Source organism: Pelophylax lessonae (assembly GCF_965119305.1).
Source record: "Pelophylax lessonae genome assembly, chromosome: 9".
In the NCBI taxonomy this organism is placed as follows: Eukaryota; Metazoa; Chordata; class Amphibia; order Anura; family Ranidae; genus Pelophylax; species Pelophylax lessonae.
In genome coordinates this window covers 98,388,293-98,414,347 of record NC_138776.1, presented here as the reverse complement: position 1 = coordinate 98,414,347, position 26,055 = coordinate 98,388,293, and the positions used below count along the sequence as shown (strand labels likewise).

General features: G+C 41.6%; 1 protein-coding gene across 1 annotated transcript in view; it reads right to left on the bottom strand.

The window, feature by feature from the left end:
• SEMA4G (semaphorin 4G) overlaps window positions 1-26,055 on the bottom strand; it is a 224,570-nt gene that overhangs the window by 114,715 nt on the left and 83,800 nt on the right. The window contains exons 2-4 of the mRNA XM_082268409.1: window positions 23,823-23,971; window positions 19,597-19,659; window positions 15,733-15,831 (exon numbers count right to left, since the gene is read on the bottom strand). Coding sequence (XP_082124535.1) covers window positions 15,733-15,831; window positions 19,597-19,659; window positions 23,823-23,971 — 311 coding nt within the window. The remainder of the gene's footprint in view (window positions 1-15,732; window positions 15,832-19,596; window positions 19,660-23,822; window positions 23,972-26,055) is intronic.

Here is a 26,055-nt window from a genome sequence, read left to right as displayed (position 1 = left end):
ATGGGCAAAAATTTCAGTCTCTCGATGTGCAAAACTGATAGAGACATACCCCAAGCGACCTACAGCTGTAATTGCAGCAAAAGGTGGCGCTACAAAGTATTAACTTAAGGGGGCTGAATAAATTTGCACGCCCAATTTTTCCCTTTTTTATTTGTTAAAAAAGTTTGAAATATCCAATAAATTTCGTTCCACTTCATGATTGTGTCCCACTTGTTGATTCTTCACAAAAAATTACAGTTTTATATCTTTATTTTTGAAGCCTGAAATGTGGCAAAAGGTCGCAAAGTTCAAGGGGGCCGAATACTTTCGGAAGGCACTGTATTTAACTGTAGTGTTCACTCCATGCAGCTCACTGACAGATTAATACTGTAACGTTCCAACAAAAAAAATGCAACATACTAAATCAGACGTCTCCCCCCAACCTTATACTATCCAGCTTGTGTATAAATAACCATGCTTAAGGCTTGATGTGTCCCAGTTCTCCCAGAATATGGATGTTGTTACTTAGTGGAAACATTAACCTGGAATTCTTATGTTCCAAAAAAAAAAATCTACCTATTGTTAGAATTATCCAATTTTCCTTTTAACTTCTGGATAATCAAATGCCTGTCCTCTACCTGCTCTTTATGCAGTGACTGCATCAAAGAAAGCTGCACCTCTGTAAAGATTTTTTTTCTCTTCAGCTGAAATTTTTTTTTTTTAAATCTTCAGGGCATCCCTCCTAAATTATGCAGACATTTTGGTGCCTCTGAAACCTGTGTAATTTTGCCTTTATACCTTGAATGTCTGCCTCTTGTTCCAAAAGTCTGCAACCAATTGTTTGGGGGAATTGTGCTATTACACGTTGTAAAAATATATGTAGTTGATTTTCATAAGCCATTGTTAGTTGACTTCTATATTATTGGTTATTATACTACCATATTTTGGTTGTTGCATCTGCCCTTTGTCTTTCCCTTCTGTGTTCCTTCACACCTGTGATGTACTTCCTCTTCTGTTTGTAGGGATAAGAGATGGCCACATCTGTCTAGGCCAGTGGTTCTCAACTCTGGCCTCGGGACCCACTAACAGGCCAGGTTTGCAAGATAAATGAAATACATCACAGGTGATATATTTTGCTGCTCAGTGATTGCAGTACTCTAGTCTGCATCTCCCCAAGGTGATACTTAAAATCTGGTCTGTTAGTGGGTCTTGAGGAACAGAGTTGAGAACCACTGGTCTAGGCCTTTATGCAATCTGCTCGCATCTGAGAAGACATTACCATCTTTTGACCTGCAAAAGACTGTCTTTTAATCATCTGCCACATCTTGTTATCTGCTATACCTGAAGCTTGCAATAAAGGCCCAAGCTGATGAAACAGTGTTTTGGTTAGTTCAGCTATCTGATAAAGACTGTCCGCGGTGATTATATCTGCTTAAACAGGCCAGATCTCAGCAAGGGATAAGTCACTATTACAACAGTTGGAATCAGAATAAGGATGGTTATTTTGTGGGTGCTTCTACAAACGTTATGGGTATAGTTGAAAGTGGTGGTGTTCCCAGATTTCATTTTGGTAATCTTACTCAGATATCTAATTCAATTCTTGTATGGTTGATGGTAATTTAAATTACATGTTGGTTTTACATATTGATATTGGGCAGCACAGTAGCTAAGTGGTTAGCACTTTCGCCTAGCAGCACTACGGTCATTGCTTCGAATCCCAACATCGGTGCTACCTAACTGGAGTTTGCATGTTCACCCTTTGTCTGCGTAGGTTTCCCCCAGGTACTCTGGTTTCTTCCCGCACTCCAAAGACATGCCGGAAGATTAATTGGCTCGTGTCTAAATTGCCCCTATTATGTATGAATGTGAGTTAGGGACCTTAGATTTTAAGCTCCTTGAGGGCAGGGACTGATGTGAATGTATGTATGTGTGTATGTATGTGTGTGTGCGTGTGGGGGTGTGTGTGTGTGTGTAAAAGCACTGCGTAAATTGACAGAACTATATAAGTACCTGAAATAAATAAATACATTTCAAGACCCAATGGAAAAGGTAACAACCACTTCTGGACCGATACAGCACTGCTTTACTTTAACTGACAATTGGGCAGTCGTGCGACGCTGTACCCAAATAAAATTGATGTCCTTTTTTTTACCTACAAATAGAGCTTTCTTTTGGTCGCATTTGATCACCTGTGCCATTTTCATTTTTTGCTCTTTAAACAAAAAAAAAAAAAAAAAAAGAGTGACAATTCTGAAAAAAAAAAACAAAAAAAACAATTGTTTTTACTTTCTGTTATAAAACATTCCCAATAAAAAAAATAAAAAAAAATCTACCTTTTTCATCATTTCAGGCCAATATGTATTCTGCTACAAATTTTTGGTAAAAAATATCCCAATAAGTATATATTGATTAGTATGCGCAAAAGTTATTGCATCTACAAACTAGGGGAAGGATTTAGGTAATCTTTGATTAATTTTTTTACTAGTAATGGCGGCGATCAGCGATTTTTAGTGGGACTGGGACATTATGGTGGACAGATCGGACACCTAACTGACACTTTTGAGGGGACTAGTGACATTACTACATAAATCAGTGCTAAAAATGCTAAAGTGCTAAAAATATGCACTGTTACTGTACCTAATGACACTGGCAAAGAAGGGGTTAACACCAGGAGCGATCAAGGGGGTTAAATGTGTCCCTAGGGGGTGCTTTCTAACTGTGTTGAGGATGGACTTGCTGGATGAACACAGAGACCTGTGTTCCTAAATAGGAGGAACACAGGATCCCTGTGTTCATCACTGACAAAACAGCGTTCTGCCGTGTTTACATTGGCAGACCGCCATTCTGTCTCCACGAGGAATGATTGCGGATGCCCGGAGGACATCGCGTCAGCCCAACTCACTGATTGGCTCTCCCTGTGGTCAATCGGCACGTGCACACGAGCCCCCACTAGCTGTCTCACGAAAGCCGACATACAGGTACGTAGTTTCACGGGACAGAGCTGACCTTCTGCCATAGAAGTATAGCGGCTGATCGGCAAGTGGTTAATCAGATCTCCTAGCTCAACTTACCTACAGAGTAACCGCAAAGCTAAATGATAGTGTCATAAACCAAGATCACCTTCAGTGAAAACCAACTGTCAAAATGAAAAGTAAATCACAGAATTAGCTCAAGTCATGAACAAATTTCCATATTCCCTGTATATGCTTGGTCAATCCACTCCTGTTTGGCCCTACCTAATGTAAGGTATTGTGATGGGCCAGCATTGCTGGCCAGTAGGGAGGGTTGGTAAGGCGAAAAGTTGCAACTTCTACAAGAAAAGTCAACATTTGCATATAAACTTTGTTGTCTGTATTCCTGGATGTACGGACAAGCAGTTTTCACTTAATGTGACCATTGTGGATACATTCTTGGATAATATGCTGTCTGAGTTGCCTAAGCTTGTGACAAGTTCACAGGATTACTTTAGATTTTTGTCCAGGAAAAGTAGCAGAAATGTAATTATTATGATAATCTGACACTGACATCCAGACGTTAGATGATATCAGAAACTAAAACAATACATGTGTACTGAAATTTACTTAGCATGAATTCATGATGTAGGGAAGTACGCATAAAAACAAGTTAGAAGGATAGAGGATGATTCAGAATCCGTGAAACCTACACCAACGTGATACATTTTAAATAGAAAGAAAAAAAATGGACTGTCATTTGAGAAGACTTTCATGTCATATAATGGGACTACAACGACACACAACTTTCCCCACAGTTTGCAGTCACAGTGACCTAAACAAAACCTTATTCAGTTTATTTCAAACCTTAAAGATTCATTGAATCTTAAAAAAGGTACCCCCCCAGTCGAAAATTTTGTGTTTATATTACCATGGTGAACAACATATACCTACTAAATGGCTCAAGTTCTGAATGTAGCATTCATCTTTTAGGGCTTGTAAATACCAGGTGTGGTGTGGGAACACGTATGAAACCGCACTGTGTCACATACTGCAATAAAACACACTGCCTTCTGCAGGTGTGCATGGGTACTATTAATTCTTATGGCACCGCACTAATATGGAAAATCCATGTGCGTTTGGGGACTGCCAAAGGGCGTGGTACTGCAGATCCATGCATTTTGGTGCAGTGCGATTTGAAAAATTGTGCACCTTTTTGCAGATTTCCCGCGCATAGGGTGGCCTGATGAAATTATTGGGCCGCCCATGAATGTGCAAAAAAAAAAAAAAAAAGTATGAGAGCCCAAGGTGTCAGGAAAACCTCTATTGAGGGCCCAGGGAGTGGGCCTCTGCTGAAGCTACAAGACTAACCCAACGTTCCAAATATCAAAATACAGTATCTCACAAAAGTGAGTACACCCCTCACATTTATGTAAATATTTTATTATATCTTTTCATGTGACAACACTGAAGAAATTACACTTTGCTACAATGTAAAGTAGTGAGTTTACAGCTTGTGTAAGGGTCCTTTCACACTGTCCGCCTCCGTCGCCAGACTCTGTGCTGCTCAGCGGGGGATCGATCCGCCGCTCCCCGGTGAGCAGGCGGATGACAGCTCCCTCTCGGCTCTGTGTGCAGAGAGGGAGCGGTCAGATCCCCGCTGTTCTCTATGGGGGGAATTGGATGAGAACAGACCGCCTGTCAGTTTTCATCCGATCCGCTGGACGGATGGAAAATAGGGTTTCCATCCATCCGGATTTCACGGACAGGATCGGAATCGGCTAGCAGCGGCTGTCAGTGGAGATATCTCCGCTGACATCCGCTGCCCCATAGGAATGCATGGAGGATCAGATCTGCCTAAAAAACTGACAGGCAGATCTGATCGGATCGTTCATGTGAAAGGGGCCTAACAGTGTAGATTTACTGTCCTCTCAGAATAACTCAACACACAGCCATTAATGTCTAAACCGCTGGCAACAAAAGTGAGTACACCCCTAAGTGAAGATGTCCAAATTGGACCCAATTAGCCATTTCCGCTCCCCGGTGTCATGTGACTTGTTAGTGTTACAAGGTCTCAGGTGTGAATGGGGAGCAGGTGTGTTAAAGTTGGTGTTATCGCTCTCCCTCTCTCATACTGGTCCTTGGAAGTTCAACATGGCACCGCAAAGAACTCTGAGGATCTGAAAAAAAGAATTATTGCTCTACATAAAGATGGCCTAGGCTATAAGAAGTTTGCCAAGACCCTGAAACTGAAACTAAGCTTCTCGCTATGGTCAACCAAAGACATTGAGTGCATGTAGTCAGCGTAATATTTACAGGTTGTCTTTGGGAAATAGACGTAGGAGTGCTGCCAGCATTACTGTAGAGGTTAAAGGGGTGAGGGGTTCAGCCTGTCAGTGCTCAGACCATACGCCGCATACTGCATCAAACTGGTCTGCATGGTTGTCGTCCCATAAGGAAGCCTCTTCTAAAGATCGTGAACAAGAAAGCCTGCAAACAGTTTTCTGAAGACAAGCAGACTAAGGACATGGATTACTGGAACCATGTCCTGTTGTCTGATGGTACCAAGATAAACTAATTTGGTTCAGATGGTGTCAAGCGTGTGTGGCGGCAACCAGGTGAGGCGTACAAAGACAAGTTTGTCTTGCCTTAAGGTAAGCATGGTGGTGGGGGTGTCATGGTCTGGGGCTGCATGAGTGCTGCCAGCACTAGGGAGCTACAGTTCATTGATGGAACCATGAATGCCAACATGTACATTGACATACTGATGCAGAGCATGATCTCCTCCCTTCGGAGACTGGGCCGCAGGGCAGTATTCCAGCATAACAACCCCAAACACACCTCGAAGATGACAACTGCCTTGCTAAAGAAGCTAAGGGTAAAGGTGATGGACTGGCCAAGCATGTCTCCAGACCTAAACCCTATTGAGCATCTGTGGGGCATCCTCAAACGGAAGGTGGAGGGGCGCAAGGTCTCTGACATCCACCAGCCCTGTGATGTCATTGGAGGAGTGGTAGAGGACTCCAGTGGCAACCTGTGAAGCTCTAGTGAACTCTATGCCCAAGAGGGTTAAGGCAGTGCTGGAAAATAATGCTGGCTACACAAAATATTGACACTTTGGGCCCAATTGTGGACATTTCCACTTAGGGGTGTATTCACTTTGGTTGCCAGCGGTTTAGACAATAATGGCTGTGTGTTGAGTCATTTTGAGGGGACAGCAAATTTACACCGTTATATAAGCTGTACACTCACTACATTACATTGTAGCAAAGTGTAATTTCTTCAGTGTTGTCACATGAAGACATATAATAAAAATATTTGCAAAAATGTGGGAGTGTACTTCACTTTTGTGAGATTATATATATATATATATATATATATATATATATATATATATATATATATATATATATATATATACACATACATATACACACACACACACACATACACACAAACTATAAACCTCTAAACAATAAAGGGAATAACTATATGCATGCACAAGCCTACTCCACTCTGGGACATAACCAATCATCCATAAGCTATATTGTTACATTAAGTACAGAATGATGCAGTTTAGTCTTTTGTGGGCTGTGCCACATCTGGCTGTGGTCTGCCTTGGGAAGAGAAAAAGTATTTTAAACTTTTATTTATAAATAATAATTAAAATACATATTTCTACAATTATGGCCTTTTTAGTTCTTCCCTCTCAACTGCAGCCAAAATCTCCTTTGAACCTAAAACATAATTGACCATGCTATTGACTATGGATCAAGAGCTGGTGTAGTAAGGAGGGTTTTGTTCATAAACCCAAGGTGGGTAGGGGAAAAAAAAAAAAAAAATTGCGAGAGTAGCCTAAAAACATCAAATGAGGATATAGTACGCAACCGGACAAAATTACGAGGTTTATATGCCAATGCTAGAAGCCTGGCCAACAAGATGGGAGAGCTGGAGCTGCTAATATATGAGGAGGATTTAGATTTTGTGGAAGTTTCAGAGACTTGGTTTGACAGCTCTCATGATTGGCTGGCGACCATTCAGGGGTATTCCCTATATCGCAGAGATAGAGAAGGTAAAACCAGGGGGAGGGGTATGTCTGTATATTAAGAACAGTGTGCAGGTAAATAGGGGGGACGACATTACAAATGGAGCTAAGGAGAAGGTGGAATTCCTATGGGTAGAACTTCAAAGGGAAGGCACTATGGGGAAAGTAATATTGGACGTATGCTATAGGCCCTCAAACCAGAGGGAGGAGGGGGAGGCGGAGAGTCCAGAGGGTGGTGATAAATGGGGAGTACTCGAATTGGGTGGGTGTGGAAAGTGGGGTCCCCCAAGGATCTGTCCTGAGACCAAACCTGTTAAATTTATTCATAAAAGACCTATAGGATATCCAGCACAATCTCGGTATCTGCGGAAGATACAAAGCAGGCCAATATCTTCTATACATGACATGGTAGCCTTACAAGCAGACCTGAACAAAATAATGGGATGGACATCTACATGGCAGATGAGGTTTAATGTTGAAAAATGTAAGGTAATGCACTTGGGTGTCAGAAATACGAACGCAAGTTACTCGCTAGGGGGGGAAACTCTAGGTGAATCTAAGATTAAAAAGGACCTGGGGGTCCTAGTGGACAACAGGCTTGGCAGTGGCAAGCAAATCCAACAGAATACTGGCATGTATAAGAAAGGGGATTCACTCCAGAAATAAAGAGATTATTCTCCCACTTTACAAGACTCAAGTCTGGCCACATCTTGAATATGCCGTCCAGTTCTGAGCACTGGTTCTCAGAAAGGATTTGCTGGAACTGGAGAGAGTCCAGAGAAGAGCAACAAAGATAATTAGGGGAATGGGGGATATCGGCTATGAGGAAAGACTGCAAGCATTGAACTTATTCTCTCTGGAGAAGAGACGTTTGAGAGGGGATAGGATATCAATGTACAAATACTGTACTGGTGACTATAGCATAAGGAACTAACTTTTCAGAGAAAGGGAATACAATAAGACACAGGGCCACTCACTAAAACTAGAAGAAAAGCGGTTTAACCTTAAACTACGTAAGGGATTCTTTACTGTCAAGAGTGGTAAGGATGTGATATTCTCTTTCACAAGCAGTGGTATTAGCAGGGAGCATTGTTAGTTTCAAAAAACTATCAGATGGGCACTTTAAAGACCACAACAAAAAAGGGGTATACAATGTACGGTTAACAGCAAACACACATTATGGGTTGAACTGGATGGACTGATGTCTTTTTTCAACCTCACTATTGGCTCGTTTCCACTGAGCTTTCTGGTACGGTTCGGTTCGGTACGGTACACTATTTATGCCGTTTCCATTATGAATGGTACCCTAATTCCGAACCGTACCACTTTTTGGTACCCTTTCGTTGGGGTACCAAGCACATTAGTACCGTACCAACAGGGTGGAGCTACACTCTGCAGAACTTTGATTGGTTGACAGAGAATCCTCTATCACAGCTTTCCTGCTACACCACGCCTATTATGAAAGGGTACTATTGGCAGTGGAAACGCAATGTGTACCGTTCCGAACCATACCGTACTGAACCGTACCGTACCGCTCAGTGGAAACGAGGCATTATTAGTAACTATGTATATACTGTATGACTGATCAGCCTAGGAAAATATAAAACTAGTTATGCATTACTAGAAAAATAAGGATTTTTTTTTTTTTTTTTATAATATAATCATTACCAAAGGTGACATTCAGTACGCCATACTAAAGAGATGCATGTAATCAGAATTCTTTTCTTCTTTTTTTTTTTAGTTCTCAATTGCAAACCTATTTAATCAAGGATTGATTAGTGTGCTGTAACATAGCAACCCACATGGGTTTTATTTTAAATACCTGAATCTACCTTGATCAATGCTTCAGTACCCATATATACTAATTACCTGGTGTTCTACAAGAACCCCCTGTACTAAGCATACATATTAGGATGAAACTTTTTTTTTTTTAATCTGCTCAGCTTCTGAGCACAGCATTATCACATAGTTCCTCAATACCTAGAAGTATTGGTCAAAAACGTAGGTTTAGTTGAAGCTCACTGAAGAAGCTTGGCACCTGAAGTTTGTGGTTTGTCCTGCTAATCTTGTTTTCTGTGTTAGAATCAGGCTCATAAGCAACTGCTAAATATTTGGGGAGTGTCCAACTCGAAGCAAGTCTCTGCTTTTCTCTCATATTTGCTGCCCTTTAAACTTGCAATGGATGATGTCTCTGCTTGTAAGGGGGCTTCAGACATTTAACTTAGATAATCTAGTGCAAAGGTTCTGATTTTTTTTTTTTTTTTTACTATCGTCATGCATGCCAAGTTAAAACACAACATTTTAAATCTTAATAACAAATAGGATTTGGGCATGTTATGACATATACAGTATGCTTGTAACCTTTCTAGAAGATATGTTTCATTATTTGAGCAGCATATGCATCTTTGAAAAAAGTGTACTTTAACTACTTCTAGTTCCAATTCAGGCTGCTAAAACAGAATATATATTCCTGTACCATCTTGTTAACTAAGCGCCTGTTAGGCTTTTATTATACAGTGCAGGTCTAATAGTAATATATAGCTATGTACTATCTTTGTTTAAGTGCTTGTCAATATGGTTTGAAACCTCAATAAAAATTCTGAAATTAAATAGTGGACTTTGTTCCAAGAAAAATGTTGGATGAGTATCTGCACGTGCAGGAGTCTTTGTGAAGTCTAGAACAATGCTGATACAATTATGTAATATATTAGAACCAGATTACTTTCATAAGCACTTAAGAGCTCTATTTTTAAGGAGGGCACTATAAAAATAAATAGTTTGTATACTTTTAGTGTCTACTTGGTGTCCTACCAAAAATTCCCTCTTTCTCTGCCTATTATTTTTTACAATTACATTTTTACATGACTGATGACAAAATCAATGAAAAAAGAATACTGAGTAGCTGCAGGGGGTTAGGAGACACGGAGAGAGAAGAGGTAGAACTAAATGTATCCACCAATGTAGACCAATCCCTCCATTTTTTTCCACCCTATGCCCTGGCAGTCTAAGGTCCTCTGATGTCACCAAGACATCAGGGCAGGGTCCATAGCCATGACATGTTTTTGGTTGAAAATGTATACTTTATTTGCATAAGAATATACGAAAAACAATACTTTGTCGGGGTACATTCTACCCTGTACTGCGACGCAGGGCATAAATACACTACATGACAATACATTTCCAATCATACAAATAAATACATTCATTCTGCAGCATGATACCTAATGTGTTGTGCAGAGTAAGGATACCCCGAGCCATCACATCATGAATGATGACGCATTACCCCGAAAGCATATAACTAGAAGACAATTGCTATACAATTACTTGGCATGCTTCATTCAAACAAAATTGCAATTCAATAAGCAACAGGTGTGATGGGGGGTGGGAGAGAGTGGTAGGGGGAGGGGAATGGGATCACAAGCCCGAAGCTTTATTGAATGGACAAAGACACACAAGGGAGAGTGAGGGAAGGGGAAATCTTCAGACCTCCTCTTCCTCCAGGAGATCCATCAAGTTATAATCTCTGAGCAGAATGTGGACCAGTCTTCGACAGTCCTCAATGGACATCCTCTCCCATTGGTGGATAAGGCGCTTTCAGGCGCACCATAAAGCGTCCTTAAAGCAACACAAAACCCGCCAAGCGTTGTCAATGTCCTCCTGGGAAAAAGTTCCACAAAATAGTCAGTTTAGCACACCGAAGTGTGTGATGGCAGTCTGTGGTACAAAGTTTTTGAGTTCAGGTTCCAAGGCCCTCAACAGGCTCTGTGCAAAGGGGCACTCCCAGAAAACGTGCAAAGCAGTTTCCTCCTGGATGATGCAAAAAAGGCCAGTGCCTGTATCTGCACAAGTTTGTGGCATGCATAAATGTCCTGAGCGGCAACCCCCCTTGGATTGCCATCCATGCCAGATCTTTGTTCCAAAAGAAAATTATGATGCTTAACATCTAACTCCTGCGCTCAGATACAAGGCTCCCAGGTCACTCCTATCACGGGACTCCTACTTGGCATCCTCAATGGCAAGGTCTTGCTGCCCACTACGACCTGGGTGGTCGATAAAAAGCTACAAACAAAAACAAAGAAAGGGCGCACAGGCCTAGAGCATTATCCTCAATAGAGCTTTATTATTGTCAGATAAAAATGTATCTGTTCGCAAACATAAGTTGTAAGCCAGCATATCAGATTCGAATGACAGAATCCATCAAATTGCAGTCCACAGTCATGATAGTTAATGGCTAACACGTTTCGAAGCTTAGCCTCTTCATCAGAGCCAAAAGACCCTACCTGGACCACCGGTTTATATAACAAAAGTTATATTTTTATCTGATAATAATAAAGCTCTATTGAGGATAATGCACTAGGCTGGTGCGCCCTTTCTTTGTTTTTGTTTGTATGCCAGATCTTTGTGCCTGTTGGTGAGTTCCTTTGAAGAGACATTCCTCCAGACCACTTTGCAAGTGGCTGAAGGTAGGCCTGGAACATAGCCATGAAATGTGAGGTTTGTAATCTGTATCGGGGCTGGATTCATATAATCGGTTTGGTATATATGATCTACAGGGAACACAGGAATCCAAATGCTTGCAGATCACTGAGACATGACCACAGAAGAAGAAATCCTTACAGTTTTTGGCCCTTTCATCTATTTCCCACAACCCCCCTTGCTGCAAAAATCTAAGTTCCCCAACTACTACTCACCTTCTCCATGCTTTAGTACATGATACTTCAACCAAAACCTGCTAAGACCAAGCAGAGGGCAAAACAAATCCAACACAAGGTTGTGGGTGGAGCATCCTCAGTCGAAGCTGGATGAATAAAGTTGTCAAGCTGCTTACAGAAAATCCATCCAGTTCAAAACATTTTTTTTTTACAATATCCAACCTTGACCTATGTTCATCAGAGATACTATTTTGAGTTGCATATCAACCATTGTAACTTACCACAATATGTTAGGAATACAGATACTAACATAAATAGCATTTGCATACATATACAAACACCAACATATTTTCTAGACAAACAGTCTGCAGCACAGACATCCCTCGGCTAATCTCACATCACACTCCCGCCATGCTTGGCTGGTTCTGTCACATTCCTACATTGCTCCAGTGTAGCACTCTCATTAATTACGACAGGTTTAAAGAGTTAATGGTCATGTGAACTACAGAACAAGAAGAAGAAAAACATGGCTTTCCAGTCTCTATCACTTCATCACACAAACAAGTATATCACAGTGTTCATCACTCACCCCAGGCCATGTTTTCAACAGACACAATATATTCCGTGTGACTTGGAGTTGCAGCTCTAAATAGGATTGCCAGGAAATACTGTATATATTAGGGATGGCCATACACACCTAGATTTATTTTTCAGCCATCGGGCCGAGCAAGAGAAAATCATTTGATTCCTCCATCCATGCTAAACGGACATGAGGCTAAAGTCCTTACATTATATAAACTATTAATACTGGAGTTTCCTTTTCGGTTTGCTATATAGCCACATGCTTACAGGATGGAACAAGAATTGAAACCCCACACAACTATTCAATAGATTAGATATGATTTTATTCCAGTAAAGGTTAGAGAGACAATCAAAAGGCGTAGCTAACACATTTCAGAGGCCCAAGAACACCTCCAATTATCAGGGCTTGAAGTAGGAAATATTGTATAAGGACTAAATATTGACTAAATCTTGCGTGGACAGTATTTTATATAGTGTGGTAGTCTGCAGAAATCTTGTTTCAGCTGGTTTGGCAGCCATGTAAGCTGCTAAACTAATCACTTATACCAGGGTTACTCAACTAGGGTTCCTCCAGAAGTTGCTAGGGGTTCCTTGAGCAATGAGAAAGGTCTCCCTCTCAGATAAGTTCCCACTAACATCATAGATTCTTTTAGCTTTCTGTAAGGGGGTCATTCTTTCCAATGTTCACAATGTAAGGAGTATTCTTCCCAGTGACTATCACACAAATTTATTGTGTGTGTGTATATATATATATATATATATATATATATATATATATACACACACACACACACACACACACATTATATATATATATATATATATATATATATATATAGTGATTTTTAGTATGGGGTCCTTGAGATCTGAAAGTAATTTCAGGAGTTCCTCTGTGTTGAAAAGGTTGAGAAATGTTGACCTATATCAACATAAATACAATACTATTGGATAGCAACACCAATTCACAATTCTGCAGAATGTCAACCTTCTGTACTTTAGACGAAATGTCTATTTTTGTGACAGCACGTTTTACTGAAATTGATGACCTCTTTCTGAAAATGTAAGATGTCTGGCTATATTTCACTCTTGGTTTAGTTATCTTGGACAAGAAATCAGAGAGTTAAGTTGGATCTCCTGATCTGCATATTTGATTTAGTAATTATTAAAGTATGTATGACAGCCAGGAGGCAAGTATCGATTTTAGAAGGAGATGTACATACTGGAGCCTTCGTATAACTACAGATATATATATATATATATATATATATATATATATATATATATATGTATAACAATACAGATGGCTTGAGTGCTCTACACTGGAAGTCACCAACCCTTTCATGTATCCATCTACATTACCATACAAGAGACAGCAAGCCACACAGTACATTAATGGGCATGAGAATATTATTCCAATGAAAACAATTTTACACAATAGCTAGTTCTATGCTTTCTTAAATGCTGACTTTTTAATGCAATGGCAAGTAGCAAAGCAAATTACATTTATATCCATCTTTGGCCTAAAGCAAAATGTATTTTACAATGGAGGTATTTTAGCTTCTTAAGGGAAATAAAGTTGAGAGAAATTACTGTATGTGATGTTTTCACATAAACATTTTCCGCAGTCTCTGTTGAAGAAATGGTTTTAAATTGCAGAACCAACAATACAAATGTAAATAGGGGATATATTCATACTGGCTATAATATAGTTTATAGTTCACATGCCGGTCTACAATGTGGCAGGAGATGCAATCAGAATATAGATAAACGTCAGACCATTGACTACTCATGATTATAAGATGAAGATGTGTGGGCATGCTGTCTACAAGCCACCCGCCTGTCGCCCCCCTAACCATTATTTACACACTGTTTAAGTAAAACTCACTTTATTTTGACTGTTTTAACTACAGCTTATAACATTTTCTCTTTTATTTACACAAGACGCTTTTTGGCCATTTCAAACAAAGGTAGGGTTGTGGCTTAAGCACAGCCTGTTAAAATTATTTTAGCCTAAATCACAGAATGTGAAATAAATTTTAAAAGGAGCAAAAAAAAATTTAAATGAACAAGCAGAGTGCACTGCTCACACAAATATTTACCCCAAGGTGTCAGAGGGCTATGAAAATGTAAATGTGTTTAAAGTTAGGCCATACAGAACTAATGTTTAACCTATGCAAGCAAACATTCCTAAATGTGCAAAGCAAAATACACTTTAAAGTGATTGTAAAGTTTTAAAAATGTTTTCATTAAAATAACAAACATACATGTCATACTTACCTGCTCTCTGCAATGGTTTTGCACAGAACAGCCCCGATCCTCCTCTGATTCGGTCCCCTGCCGGTGCTCCTGGCTCCTACCCACTGCCAAGTGACCTCCTATGGGGGGACTCGTGCATGCCGGATCCCGAGCCACGCTGTTTGAGTCTATTTCAACCCACAGCTCAGTTCAGTCCCCCGGCTCTGTGATCACAGGTTTTGACTGACAGCAGCAGGAGCCAATTGCTTTCACCACTCTCAGACAAACCTGTGAAAGAAGGCTGTAAATGAGGCCTAAATGTTATTATATTGTTACATGGTAGTTTTAACAACTAAACTGTTCTACACACTCTGCTCCAGTTTTAATACTTTTATAGGGTACCAGTAAAAGTATATTGCCCTAAAGCAAGTTATCTACCTGGGGGGAAAGCGTGAAGATATCCCTGTACATATCTCTGTTTGGTGAGGTTTTTAATGCTCTCAGCTCATAGCTGAATAAGTAAAAGCCAATGTTTACAGTAATACCATGGAAAGCATTTATAAACTATCACAGGCACTATTAACAAGAGCATTGGTTGATAGGCATCAACCAGGACTAATTGTATAAACTATAGTAGATCTTCGAATGAAAAACATTCTGTACATATTAATGCCGATATAGATAAGCATAACTCCCAACTTACTGAGATAAGAAAGGTGGACATCATCTAACACAAAATATGCAGTTAAAAGGTTCAGCCTTTCCATGTTCTAAAGCTCAAAAACCAGTTAATACACAGGTGCCGCCGCCCCCCCCCCCCCCCCCCCAAACAACTGCTTTTCCTTTATATGCACTTTTTACAATAGGTTTAATCAATTAGAAGCTGGGTGATAGGTTTAAGTGCAGGAAAACACATTTGTTGATCCAAATGAGTGACAGATGGGAACTATGGACAGGTGCAGTACAGATAACCAGCTAATGTTTATCCAATAACAGCAATGGTTAAGACCAAGCTTTAAAAACTAGAATGGAAAACCAAAGAACCCATCAGAGTTGCATCAAAGTGGTTTCATTCAATTTCCAACCCATGTTTTTTCATTTGGTTAGTGGAAAGCGGGAAATGATTGCTGACTGAGAGACACCAAATTGTTTTGTGCATGGCCAACACTACTGTTTAGGTTGGCATTTAAAAAAAAAGAAAACTGCAAATTCACTTGAAATTCTGCTATGTTCCAATTTTCTACATCATAAAGAAGTCAAAGAAACTGAAAGGTCAGGGTGTACTTACAATGTAACAGCATTGTGGAGCAAAGGCATGCGTCCCGCAGACATACAGGTGGGTTTCATTAAATCTCTGCAAGAGCCTTATATGGTTGAAGCACTCGGTCTGTAGGGAGAAAAAAAAGTGAAATTATTATGTTCCAACACCAGAGCACTAAATTCTGCTAAAGAGACAAACTAATCTTACATTAAACAGTCTAGCTCGCACAGCGACCTGAACACGTGCTTCTCAGAGATGTGCACTGAACGTGGGCAGACATTAAAGCATTCATTTTCTGCAGATATTTATTATAATATGATAAAAAGAACATATGAATAAATATTTATACAAAATAAAGGAAATAAAACATGTAGACATTGACTGATAAACGTGTTTTTCTAATAACAGTAAACAGACAAGTGAAAGACGCATAACACACAGGGACCAGCGGCAGCTTGTGGTATCGCTGTGCTGGCATCAGATTCTTCAGGGTGCTGCATCTTAGTAATAACAGCACGGAGGTAAGTGTAATTGGCACATTACACTTGCCTCTCACAGTCCTTTTGTGAAGACTCATCTTAAAACTCCAATTCCCAAAAAGATGGGATGCTGTGTAAAATCTACGTAAAAATGGAATGCAATGATTTGCAAATCCCATAAACCCATATTTTATTCACAATAGAAAACATATGAAATGCTTAAAATTAGAAAATATACCAGGGGAGGGTGGGTGCTATGTCCGTCAATAAGCAAGAGAGAAATGGATTTTACGGTAAATCAAAAATCCCATTTTCTCTTTCGTTCATTGATCCATACAGCTCCTGATCTCTTAACCATTGGGAAGTCCCAAAGCAGTGTTAAACATGAGGGGTGGGAACAGCAAAAAATTCCCAAGGCTAAACAGTAGCCAACCAGGCAACAGGAGCTCAACCAAAACAAGTGAGCACTAAATTGAGGTCCCAAGGCAGCAACAGAGATCGCACTGGAGGGGCCAAGTGCCTAACTCCCTAATGAAACACACACACCAGGGAGAAAGTGGCCAAGGGCCGTTGAAAGAAGACCACTAAGGCCGACACCTGACCCTTGATAGTATTCAAGGCCAGTTTCTGCTCAACCCCCTGTTGAAGGGAGGTCAATATCCGTCCCACTGAAAAAGAGCGAGGATGATCCCCAAGAGACTCACACCACGCAATGTACATCTTCCATGTATGATGGTAGATCTTCCTAGAAGAAGATTTCCTACCTTTCAACAGCGTTGAAATCACCGATTCAGACAAACCTATCCATTAGCACCTGGGGTTCAATAGCCAAGCTGTCCTTGGGACAGCAGATCCTACCTGAGAGGAAGCTTCCAAGGAACTTCAGCGACCAGCAGCACCAGATTAGCGTACCAAGCCCGGGGAGGCCAGTCTGGGGCCACTAAGATGACCGAAATCCCTTCTGCCTCAATCCTGCTTAGAAGTCTTAGCAGAAGCTTTAGAGGTGGGAAGGCATAAAGCAGACGATACTGATCGCATGGGGCCATCAGTGCATCTGTGGTGTCCGCCAGAGGATTCCGTGACCGAGCCACAAACCTCTGCACCTTTCTGTTAAGCCGGGATGCCAACAGATCCACCTCGGGGATGCCCCACCAGAGACACAACTGATGAAACCAATAAAAAACAAACAGTGTTGCGCCAGAAAAACAACTGTGATAAAAGTGAAATTCGTAAATCACAAATAACTGTGAAGAGGATAAAAGTAAATAGACTTTCAAAATGTAAATGACTAAACAAAATCATATATAGTGCAATATATGTGGATACATTTCCATCAAATAAATCCCAGAATCCAAACCGGTGACACCTGAGTGTGTATTCCTTCACCATAAGTGGCCTCTCACCTTGTTTCTAGACCTGAGTCTACAGTTATTTTGATGGCGCAACACTGTTTTTTATTGGTATTTGATTGTGAAGAAGTAAGCACTTTTAGTGTTTGCAGCCGAATGTGATTTACCTGTGCACTCTGTTGATTTATTGCACATATATTTAAGGTTTTAGCACATAGAGATTATTTATCACATTTTTACGCTGATAGTTTTTTTAATAATTTGAATTGCACAAGTGATGAAACACCTCCAGATGAAGGGACCACTTCCCTTGATCCAACGCCTGCAGACTAAGGTAATCTGCCAACCAGTTTTCCACCCCGTGAATGTGTACGGCGGAGAGGGCTGGAACGAACCGTTCTGCCCACCTTAGAATGCCGGCTACCTCCAGAGCCACCAGGACACTTCTTGTGCCCCCCTGGTGATTGACATAAGCCACGGCAGTGGCATTGCCCATTTGAATGCGCACTGGACATCCCTAAAGACGATCTGGCCAATGTTCCAGGTACAGTCTGATTGTTCGGAGCACCAAGACATTGATCGATAGTCTGGACTCTTCCAGTGTCCAGATCCCCTGAGCAGAGATTTTTCAGAGGAAGCCTCCCCAGCCGGACAGGCTGGCATCTGTGGTGACCACTGTTAAATACAAGGGGAGGAAGGTTTTGCCCAGCCGAAGAGCAAAGCCACCATATTAGGGACTCTTTCATTCCCCCAACTTAGCTGGATCGGATTGTCCAGAGACTGTGGATTCTTGTCTCATTTGGCGAGAATCTTCCTTGCAGGGACCTCGTATGGAACTATGCAAACGGAACCGCCTCGAAGGTAGACACCATCAGGCCCAGCATCCGCATGCAATTCCGGAGGGATTATCATCTGCTGGACAGCAGGAGACAAATTACACCCAGATAGTCCAGCTTTGTGGACGGAATCAGAGCAGACATCTGAAACTTCAGAATCCAGCAAAAACCCTCAAGCTCTTATGGTGATTTCCAGGTTTTCCACCACAGCAGTAGGAGACTCCACTTGCAGAAGGAGGTTGTCCAAGTAGCCCAGTACTGCAATACCCCATTGGCGTAACAACGCTAGCATCGGGGTCAACACTTTTGTGAAGACTTGAGGAGCAGAAGCGAGACCAAAAGGAAAAGCCACAAACTGAAAATGTTCCTCTCCCAAGGCAAAGCGGAGGAAGCGCTGGAGACCAACACATATTGGAATGTGAAGGTAAGCGTCCTTGATGTCGATGGAGGCAAGAAAAATCCCCCTAATGCAGGGAGGCAACCAATGTGCGAACCGACTTCATTCTGAACTTCTGCACCCACACAAAGCAGTTCAGCGCCTTGAGGTCCAGAATTGGACGAACCTTGCCTTCCTTCCTGGGCACTGTAAACAGGTTTAAGTAAAACCCCTGAAAACATTCCAAAGTTGGAACCAGGACCATCACCCTTTAAAGTAAAAGGTCTTGCACCGCCTCAAAAAGAGCTGGTAAGCGGACCAGGGACAGTCGCACATTGGAAGGAAGAACCTTACAGGAGGGTTAGAACTAAACTCGATCTTGTAGCCGGACCGAGTTACCTCGTGGACCCACCTGGCTTGTACCGGGGGAGTCCACGGGTTCGGGAACCAGCGAAGGCGTCCCCCCACCCCAGATATGGGTGAGGGCGCGCCTTCGTGCTGGTAAAAAAATAAAAATAAATAATGGACCCCTCATTTCTTTGTAAGTGGGCAGACTTACAAACTCTGAAGGGGAACAATTATTTTCCCCACTGTAGAACTTTGGGAAATATTATATTAGGTGGTGAAGTTGGTTTAAAACAGAATAACCATGTTTATTGGAAAAAAACAAATACTAACAGATAAGGAGCTTTGCAAAAATAAAAGCAGGCAGACACCTGCAGACTTGGCACACAAAGCACAGTCCTGACATTGGCAACTATAAACATTCCATCTCCAGCACTTGGTGTGCACACAAGGTTCTCTTTATCCTCATACAAAATACAAACACTCACCACAAAAAAAAAAAATACCTGAATATTTTTGCCTTTGTTGTGACATTTATTGGTTTCTTCAGCAGTGACCTCCCAATTGATCTGAGAAAAAATAGAAACAAAAATGTGCAATTAGTTTGTGGTTAGCTATTGGCTCACAGGTTAACAAACTAATAACCAATTAAGTTACAAAATAGAATCTAATATAGAGTATATAGCATATCACATTGGTTTCTTTAGGTGGAAAAATGTAAATAATCGTTACTATGTGCTAATGAGATGTAAACAATATGTTCCTTATCCCTTTCATTTTCCAATAAATGTTATTTAGTAATAATGCATTTCTAAATGCAATTAGTTTAACTTCCTAAACTTGTTTAAGAGTGCTGTAAAACAAACCACAGCAGGGACAGACCTAGCTGCTAGCCAGGCTCTGCTCCAGTGCACATGAGCTGATTAGGGACGAGCATCCGGTTCAGATAAAAGTAGATTTTGGTCTAAACTTTGCCTGTTCAGGGAATGGGTGAACTAAATGAGGTGTTCACCAGCCTGCTGAGCAAACCCTCTAACAGAAGCAGGAAATTATACATTTAGCAGCAGTATTACTAACACGGAAAAAAGTTACAACTTCCCGCTGAGGCTGGTTGTTAGGATGCCAGCGGCTGCTGGCTTCCTATCAACCAGTGACCCATCACCACCTGGCCATTCAGCTGTCAGATTTGGATTTCCCAGCACTTTCACTATGACATGGTATTAAAAAGCCTGTCAGCTTGCAGTTTTTTGGGGGTTTTGCTATAAGGGCCCATTTACACTTACTAGTGCTGCAGTGCACCACAACACAAACATTCAGCATGTCTTTAGTCAGTTAAGATGAAATGGAAGTCATTCAAAGTAGAATGTATCTGCATCGATGCAATGCACAAAAATGCCAAAAAAAAAATTAGAAGCTAACTAAAAATCTTTCCCATTTTATTTAATTTTTTTTGTTTTGTTGTCTGCATACTCATTAGGATAATTTTTTCTCACTTTTGAACTCTGTGACGGCAGAAGAAATGAGAGGGTATAACCAGAAAAGAGGACACAGCACAGGAAAAACCTAAAGTAGGGTACACACACTAGGAAAATTGGATGAGTAATCATCTGGTTTTCCCTCAATTGTTCGCAGCTGGTGGAACCTGAGTAGCACAAACGCATTTTTTGTTTTGATGTAGGAACGTTGTGCATAGATTACATTGTTGTTTATGGTTTCTGATCATGCGCAGTCTTTCATATCAGATTTTTCTCATGAAAACCGTATATATTAAAACGAAAATCGTTAGTTGTGTTCATGTACAAGAAAAATTTTGGAGTTTTTCCTTTCAGAAATTTTCATTTGAAAGGTCTGAATCTGTGGTGAAAGTTGTGTAGAAAAAGGAATACAAGATGGCACCAGCTAAGTGCAGAATCAATGGGTTCAGTACACCTTAAAAGCCAAATGCAAACTCACTAAAATATAAATTTAAAGAGCTTATCTGCAGCCATGCCACATTGGATGGAAGCTATCCACTGGAAGAGCCGCTGGTGGCAGCAAACAACGTGTAGTCAGTGAGGAAACCAAGTCCAATGTTCCAGAAAGTTAGTAGAGCCACTGTGAACACAGGGCAGGACAGTTGCTATGGTAATGCATTTCGTAACTCGTACAAGCTCCTTTTTCAAACCTATGAAAATCATAGGGAGGCAAGCTCTATTTAACAGGTTAGGGGAGGGGTGGGTATCCTAGGCTCTGCCAATCACAAAACACTCAGCAATAAAAAGGGACTCCCTCAGATTAGCATCAGTGAGAGCTTCCAGATGAGAAGTGAAAGAGCAGGGACATGCCATCCTTCCTGGGCGCCTCCCCATTTAGGCATTGACCGGCTATGCGGCCCCTCGAGACAGACGCTGTCGGCGCACCCAAGACCTAGTGCTATACTCTTCACTACAATATCTAGTGAGTGCGTGTGGTCAGGTTGTCTTCCCACCAGATAGTTGTGTTTTCATGAACTTTAACTTCAATACAGCCCTGTTTCTGCAACTGTTTACTCCACACTAAGCTGCACCTCCCCACATACACAGTAAAATAAAGCCACAAAATAACACTTAAAAATGTATTTTAAAGTGGAGGTAAGCCCTCATATTCTTTTCAACCAAGGAAGATGCCATCTTGACCTCTGTTTAATCCTCAACCGCCATGAAGCTGCACGTGATCAGTTATGACACTAGTCATTGGATGGATTGACAGTTTGGGTGAGAGCATAACTATTGTGGCAGCTACATTTCTGGCATGTGTCGGGAAAGTAAATGTTTTTTGAAACTATTAAATTGATGGGTTACCGTGCACTTTAAATAAAATTGACCCCAAAACAATATTACATAGTTTCCCTTTTAGAGCTGCACACTGTATCTATCTTCACACATACTAAATTAAAAAGCAACACAAAAAGCTGTTAAAGAATTAAATAAAATCCTTGCTAAAAAAAAGCAAAATTAATAAATGTCTCTTTGCAAACTGGATAGCATGAGAAGTTTGTCCCTTTGTTTCGCACAGCTTTACGACATTTCCTGTTATCTATAAACTATGTACTAGTCCATGCTGAGTCACACTGTAAACAGTTTGTTATATGTTAAAATATTGTCTTGCTGTAGTAAATGACTTCTAAAACATCACACAAATTCACACTGAAGAGCTCTCTTCTGTACATAGATGAAAAGAGCAGTGCAAGAGAAGCCAAACTGCAGTGGCATGAGTCACCTGACATGCTGTGTGACTTGGCACAGAAAATCCAGAGCCGTCTGCCTTGAGGACACAAGGAGTGTCTGCAGATCACCCGCTTAGTCACCAACATGTTGAGGTCAAGGATCAAATATGTCATTACTGCTGTCAAACATTAAATATCTTGCTGACAATAGTACTGATACCACTATTTGTGCTGGTGACTCACAACCTGCTTAAGGCTTCTAGTCATTTAAAAAACACATTACTACTACGCCTATTTTTTCTCTTTTTTTTAAATTGTATTTAAAAAGTAAACCAGTGGCTTTCCTGGCCACCAAGAAACTCTCACTGAGACACCTTTTTACTTGTTTTTTTACCAAATTACCCAGTATATCCTAAAGCAGGGGTGGGGAACCTCCGGCACCCCGCGGCCCGCACGATCCTTCTGTGCAGCCCGCACAATCGTTGCGATCCGCCCCCCCCCCCCGTGCCACTGTGTCACGCCGATGGCTCCGTTCTGACACTGAATCTCCGAAAAGGGTGGACCGAGGCGCAGAGCAGTGCGCCTCGAGCCCGCTCATTTGTGTGACAATAGCGAATGAAAATTCGCTACTGTCTCACGGATCCTCCTCCTCCTTGGCCAATGTCATTGGCCGAGGAGGCGGCGAGACGCGGGGACTGAAGAGAGGAAGCCGCCGCTACAACAGGTAAGTCAAGTGCACTGGGGCTTGGCACGCTGTGGTCACTCCGCATTGAAAGGGGGCACGCTGTGGTCACTCCGCATTGAAAGGGGGCACGCTGTGGTCACTCCGCATTGAAAGGGGGCACGCTGTGGCCACTCTGCATTGAAAGGGGGCACGCTGTGGCCACTCCGCATTGAAAGGGGGCACGCTGTGGCCACTCCGCATTGAAAGGGGGCACGCTGTGGCCACTCCGCATTGAAAGGGGGCACGCTGTGGTCACTCCGCATTGAAAGGGGGCACGCTGTGGTCACTCCGCATTGAAAGGGGGCACGCTGTGGTCACTCCGCATTGAAAAGGGGCACGCTGTGGTCACTCCGCATTGAAAAGGGGGCATGCTGTGGTCACTCCGCATTGAAAGGGGGCACGCTGTGGTCACTCTGCATTGAAAGGGGCACGCTGTAGTCAGTCTGCATTGAAAGGGGGGCACGCAGTGGTCAGTCTACATTGAAAGGGGGGCACGCAGTGGTCAGTCTACATTGAAAGGGGGGCACGCAGTGGTCAGTCTGCATTGAAAGGGGGCACACTATACCTTGATTACTGAAGGCCCCTTTCACACTTTTGTGACCTCAAAGCCACGCAATTTTTTACAGCGTTTTTTGTAATGCCTATTACATTTATGCATACATTTTGTACGGCCCCCGAATGATGTTACAAAAATCCAAATGGCCCTAGGTAGAAAAAAGGTTCCCCACCCCTGCCCTAAAGGCTTAGACCTCATAATTGTAAAACAAATGTATTTTTCATGTAAAGACCAGTGTCAAAATTAGACAGAAGACAAGCGAACTTACAGTTCTGCGGGATCTGTGAGAAATGTCTGTGGCGTTCAGAGAAAAGATGGCTCCTCTCGCTCCCACAAAAATAATTCCATTTTCATCCTCCAGCAGTAATGTGGTGTAATTCTTAACTTTATCACTAAATTGCTTGGCATCAGTTAGTTCTGTGGAAAAGAACACATCACATGGTTACGGTAAGGCCTTGCAGATTACACACACTATTCTCATAGCAAAAGCATTAACTGGAGACCCACCAGAAGACTTTAAATACAGCAGAATACTTGATCAACATTATCTCGTTATTCCCCTTGAGGAACATTATAAAGGACAACATGAGCAGTCTTAGAACTGTACATCCCTACCCATTCATGTCCAAACCAATACAAAGATTTCCTCAATCAAAGAGAAGCAGTATTAAAATAACTAATACAAAGGCAACATATTGCTTCTACAAGAATACAATTAAAAGAGAAAAAGGGCCACAGTGGGCTAAAGGTATCACTCGACTGATATCACTCAGCTGGTTCAGGCTCTACCCAAATCCTTGACTGGCAGCTGGCTCAGCCTCTCAACGAGCAGCACAGCCTAGTGCTCCAGTAAGCGCTGGAAGGGGCAGAACAGAGAGCTGGTGACTGACAGTCACTGCTCTTCGAGGACTGAGAACTGAACGATCAGCGGTCTTTGATCGCTCAGTCCTTGGTGTTGAGATGGCAGGGGACAGATGCAACATCAGACCAAATCTGTATCCACCAATGGGAGTATGTAAGAGACTGGGTGGCTGTACAGCCGCTGGGTTGCTTCCATCTGACAGTTTGCTTATGTAAAAAGTACCACTGCCAATATATGGCACACATCAGTGGCAGCAAAAGGGTTAAATTGATCATCAATCACGTCATCCGGAGATGTAAGTTTACATCAATCATGATGAACAACCACCAGGCTAGGGATGTGGGAATAAGGGTCTTTATCTGGTATAAGCATTTGGAGGGACCCAACCTTTTTTTTTTTTTTGGCAGCTTCAATGGCCTCATTGGTTGGCAGGCGGCCAGGCTGCAGTGTCCTTAAAGTGATTCTAAAGGTTCAAAGTTTTTTACCTTAAAAAGGTTAAACAAATCTTCTCTGTGCAGCAGCCTCCCAGCCCCCCTAATGCTTACTTGAGCCCCATTTCGATCCAGCAATGTGCACGCGAGCTTCAGCTCTCTGGGGATTCTCCTTCCTCATTGGTTGAGACAGCAGCAGAAGCCAAAACCAGTGAGCCAATGAGGAGAGAAAGGGGACGGGGCAGAGCCACAGCTCTGTGAGTAAATGGTGATGCAGAGCAGTGGCTCGGGAGCGAGCCTGCTTGGGTGCCCTTATAACAAGCTGCTTGCTCTGGGGGCACTCAGCAGGAAGAAGGGGACCCGAGAAGAGGAGGATCGGGACTGCTCTGTGCAAAACCACAGCACAGAAATTTTTTTTTTTTTTTTAAGTTGCCTTTAATATCACTTTAATTGCTACAACACAGGCGGCACAGAAGGAAGTCGTAATTTAGTGGCTGTAGTAATACTTCCTGCTGCAGTAGTAGGCCAAATCAGCCCATTTCATATACATGGACCGTGAATTGGGAGCATGCAGACCTGAACCTCATACCTAATAATCAACTTTAAAAATTCCTATTAATAATTAAGAAAGGAAGGAATAATTCACGTATCCTAAGACAAATATGGGAAGTCAATTTACAAAAAAAATAGTTTTGTTTGTTTTTAAAAAAATACACATTAAAAATGAACTTAATCCTACATCGTTTTACTGGTGTGTATTTATATTTTTGAAATTGCGTTTCTGCTCTTTACATTTCAGACTCTCCTCACTTGTGCCCTCCTGATCCTCATTCCGCACTGCCAGTCAGTCTGACAGAAAACGATTGGCTCTCTGCAGTCTCTAATGACTATGACATGAAACACTCTGCTAATCAATGATGACTGCCAACAAGGCTGCCTAGGCTTTAGATACAATTTTTTTTTATTCAAAATTCTTATGCGATTTGATAATTTATAGATGAGCATTATGCAAACTATATGGTAAGGCTGCCACAGCTCCAAATATTTGCAAGTCACCTCCCCTCCCCCTTTTCATATATTACCTGCCCATGATCCAAGTAAAGTCCTTTGCATGTCTTCCCAGGATTTTTCTAGGAATATTAAAGTGACTGTAACCAGAACTAGTTAAAGTGATGTGTCACCAGAACTGGTGTCCCCATTAGAAGATT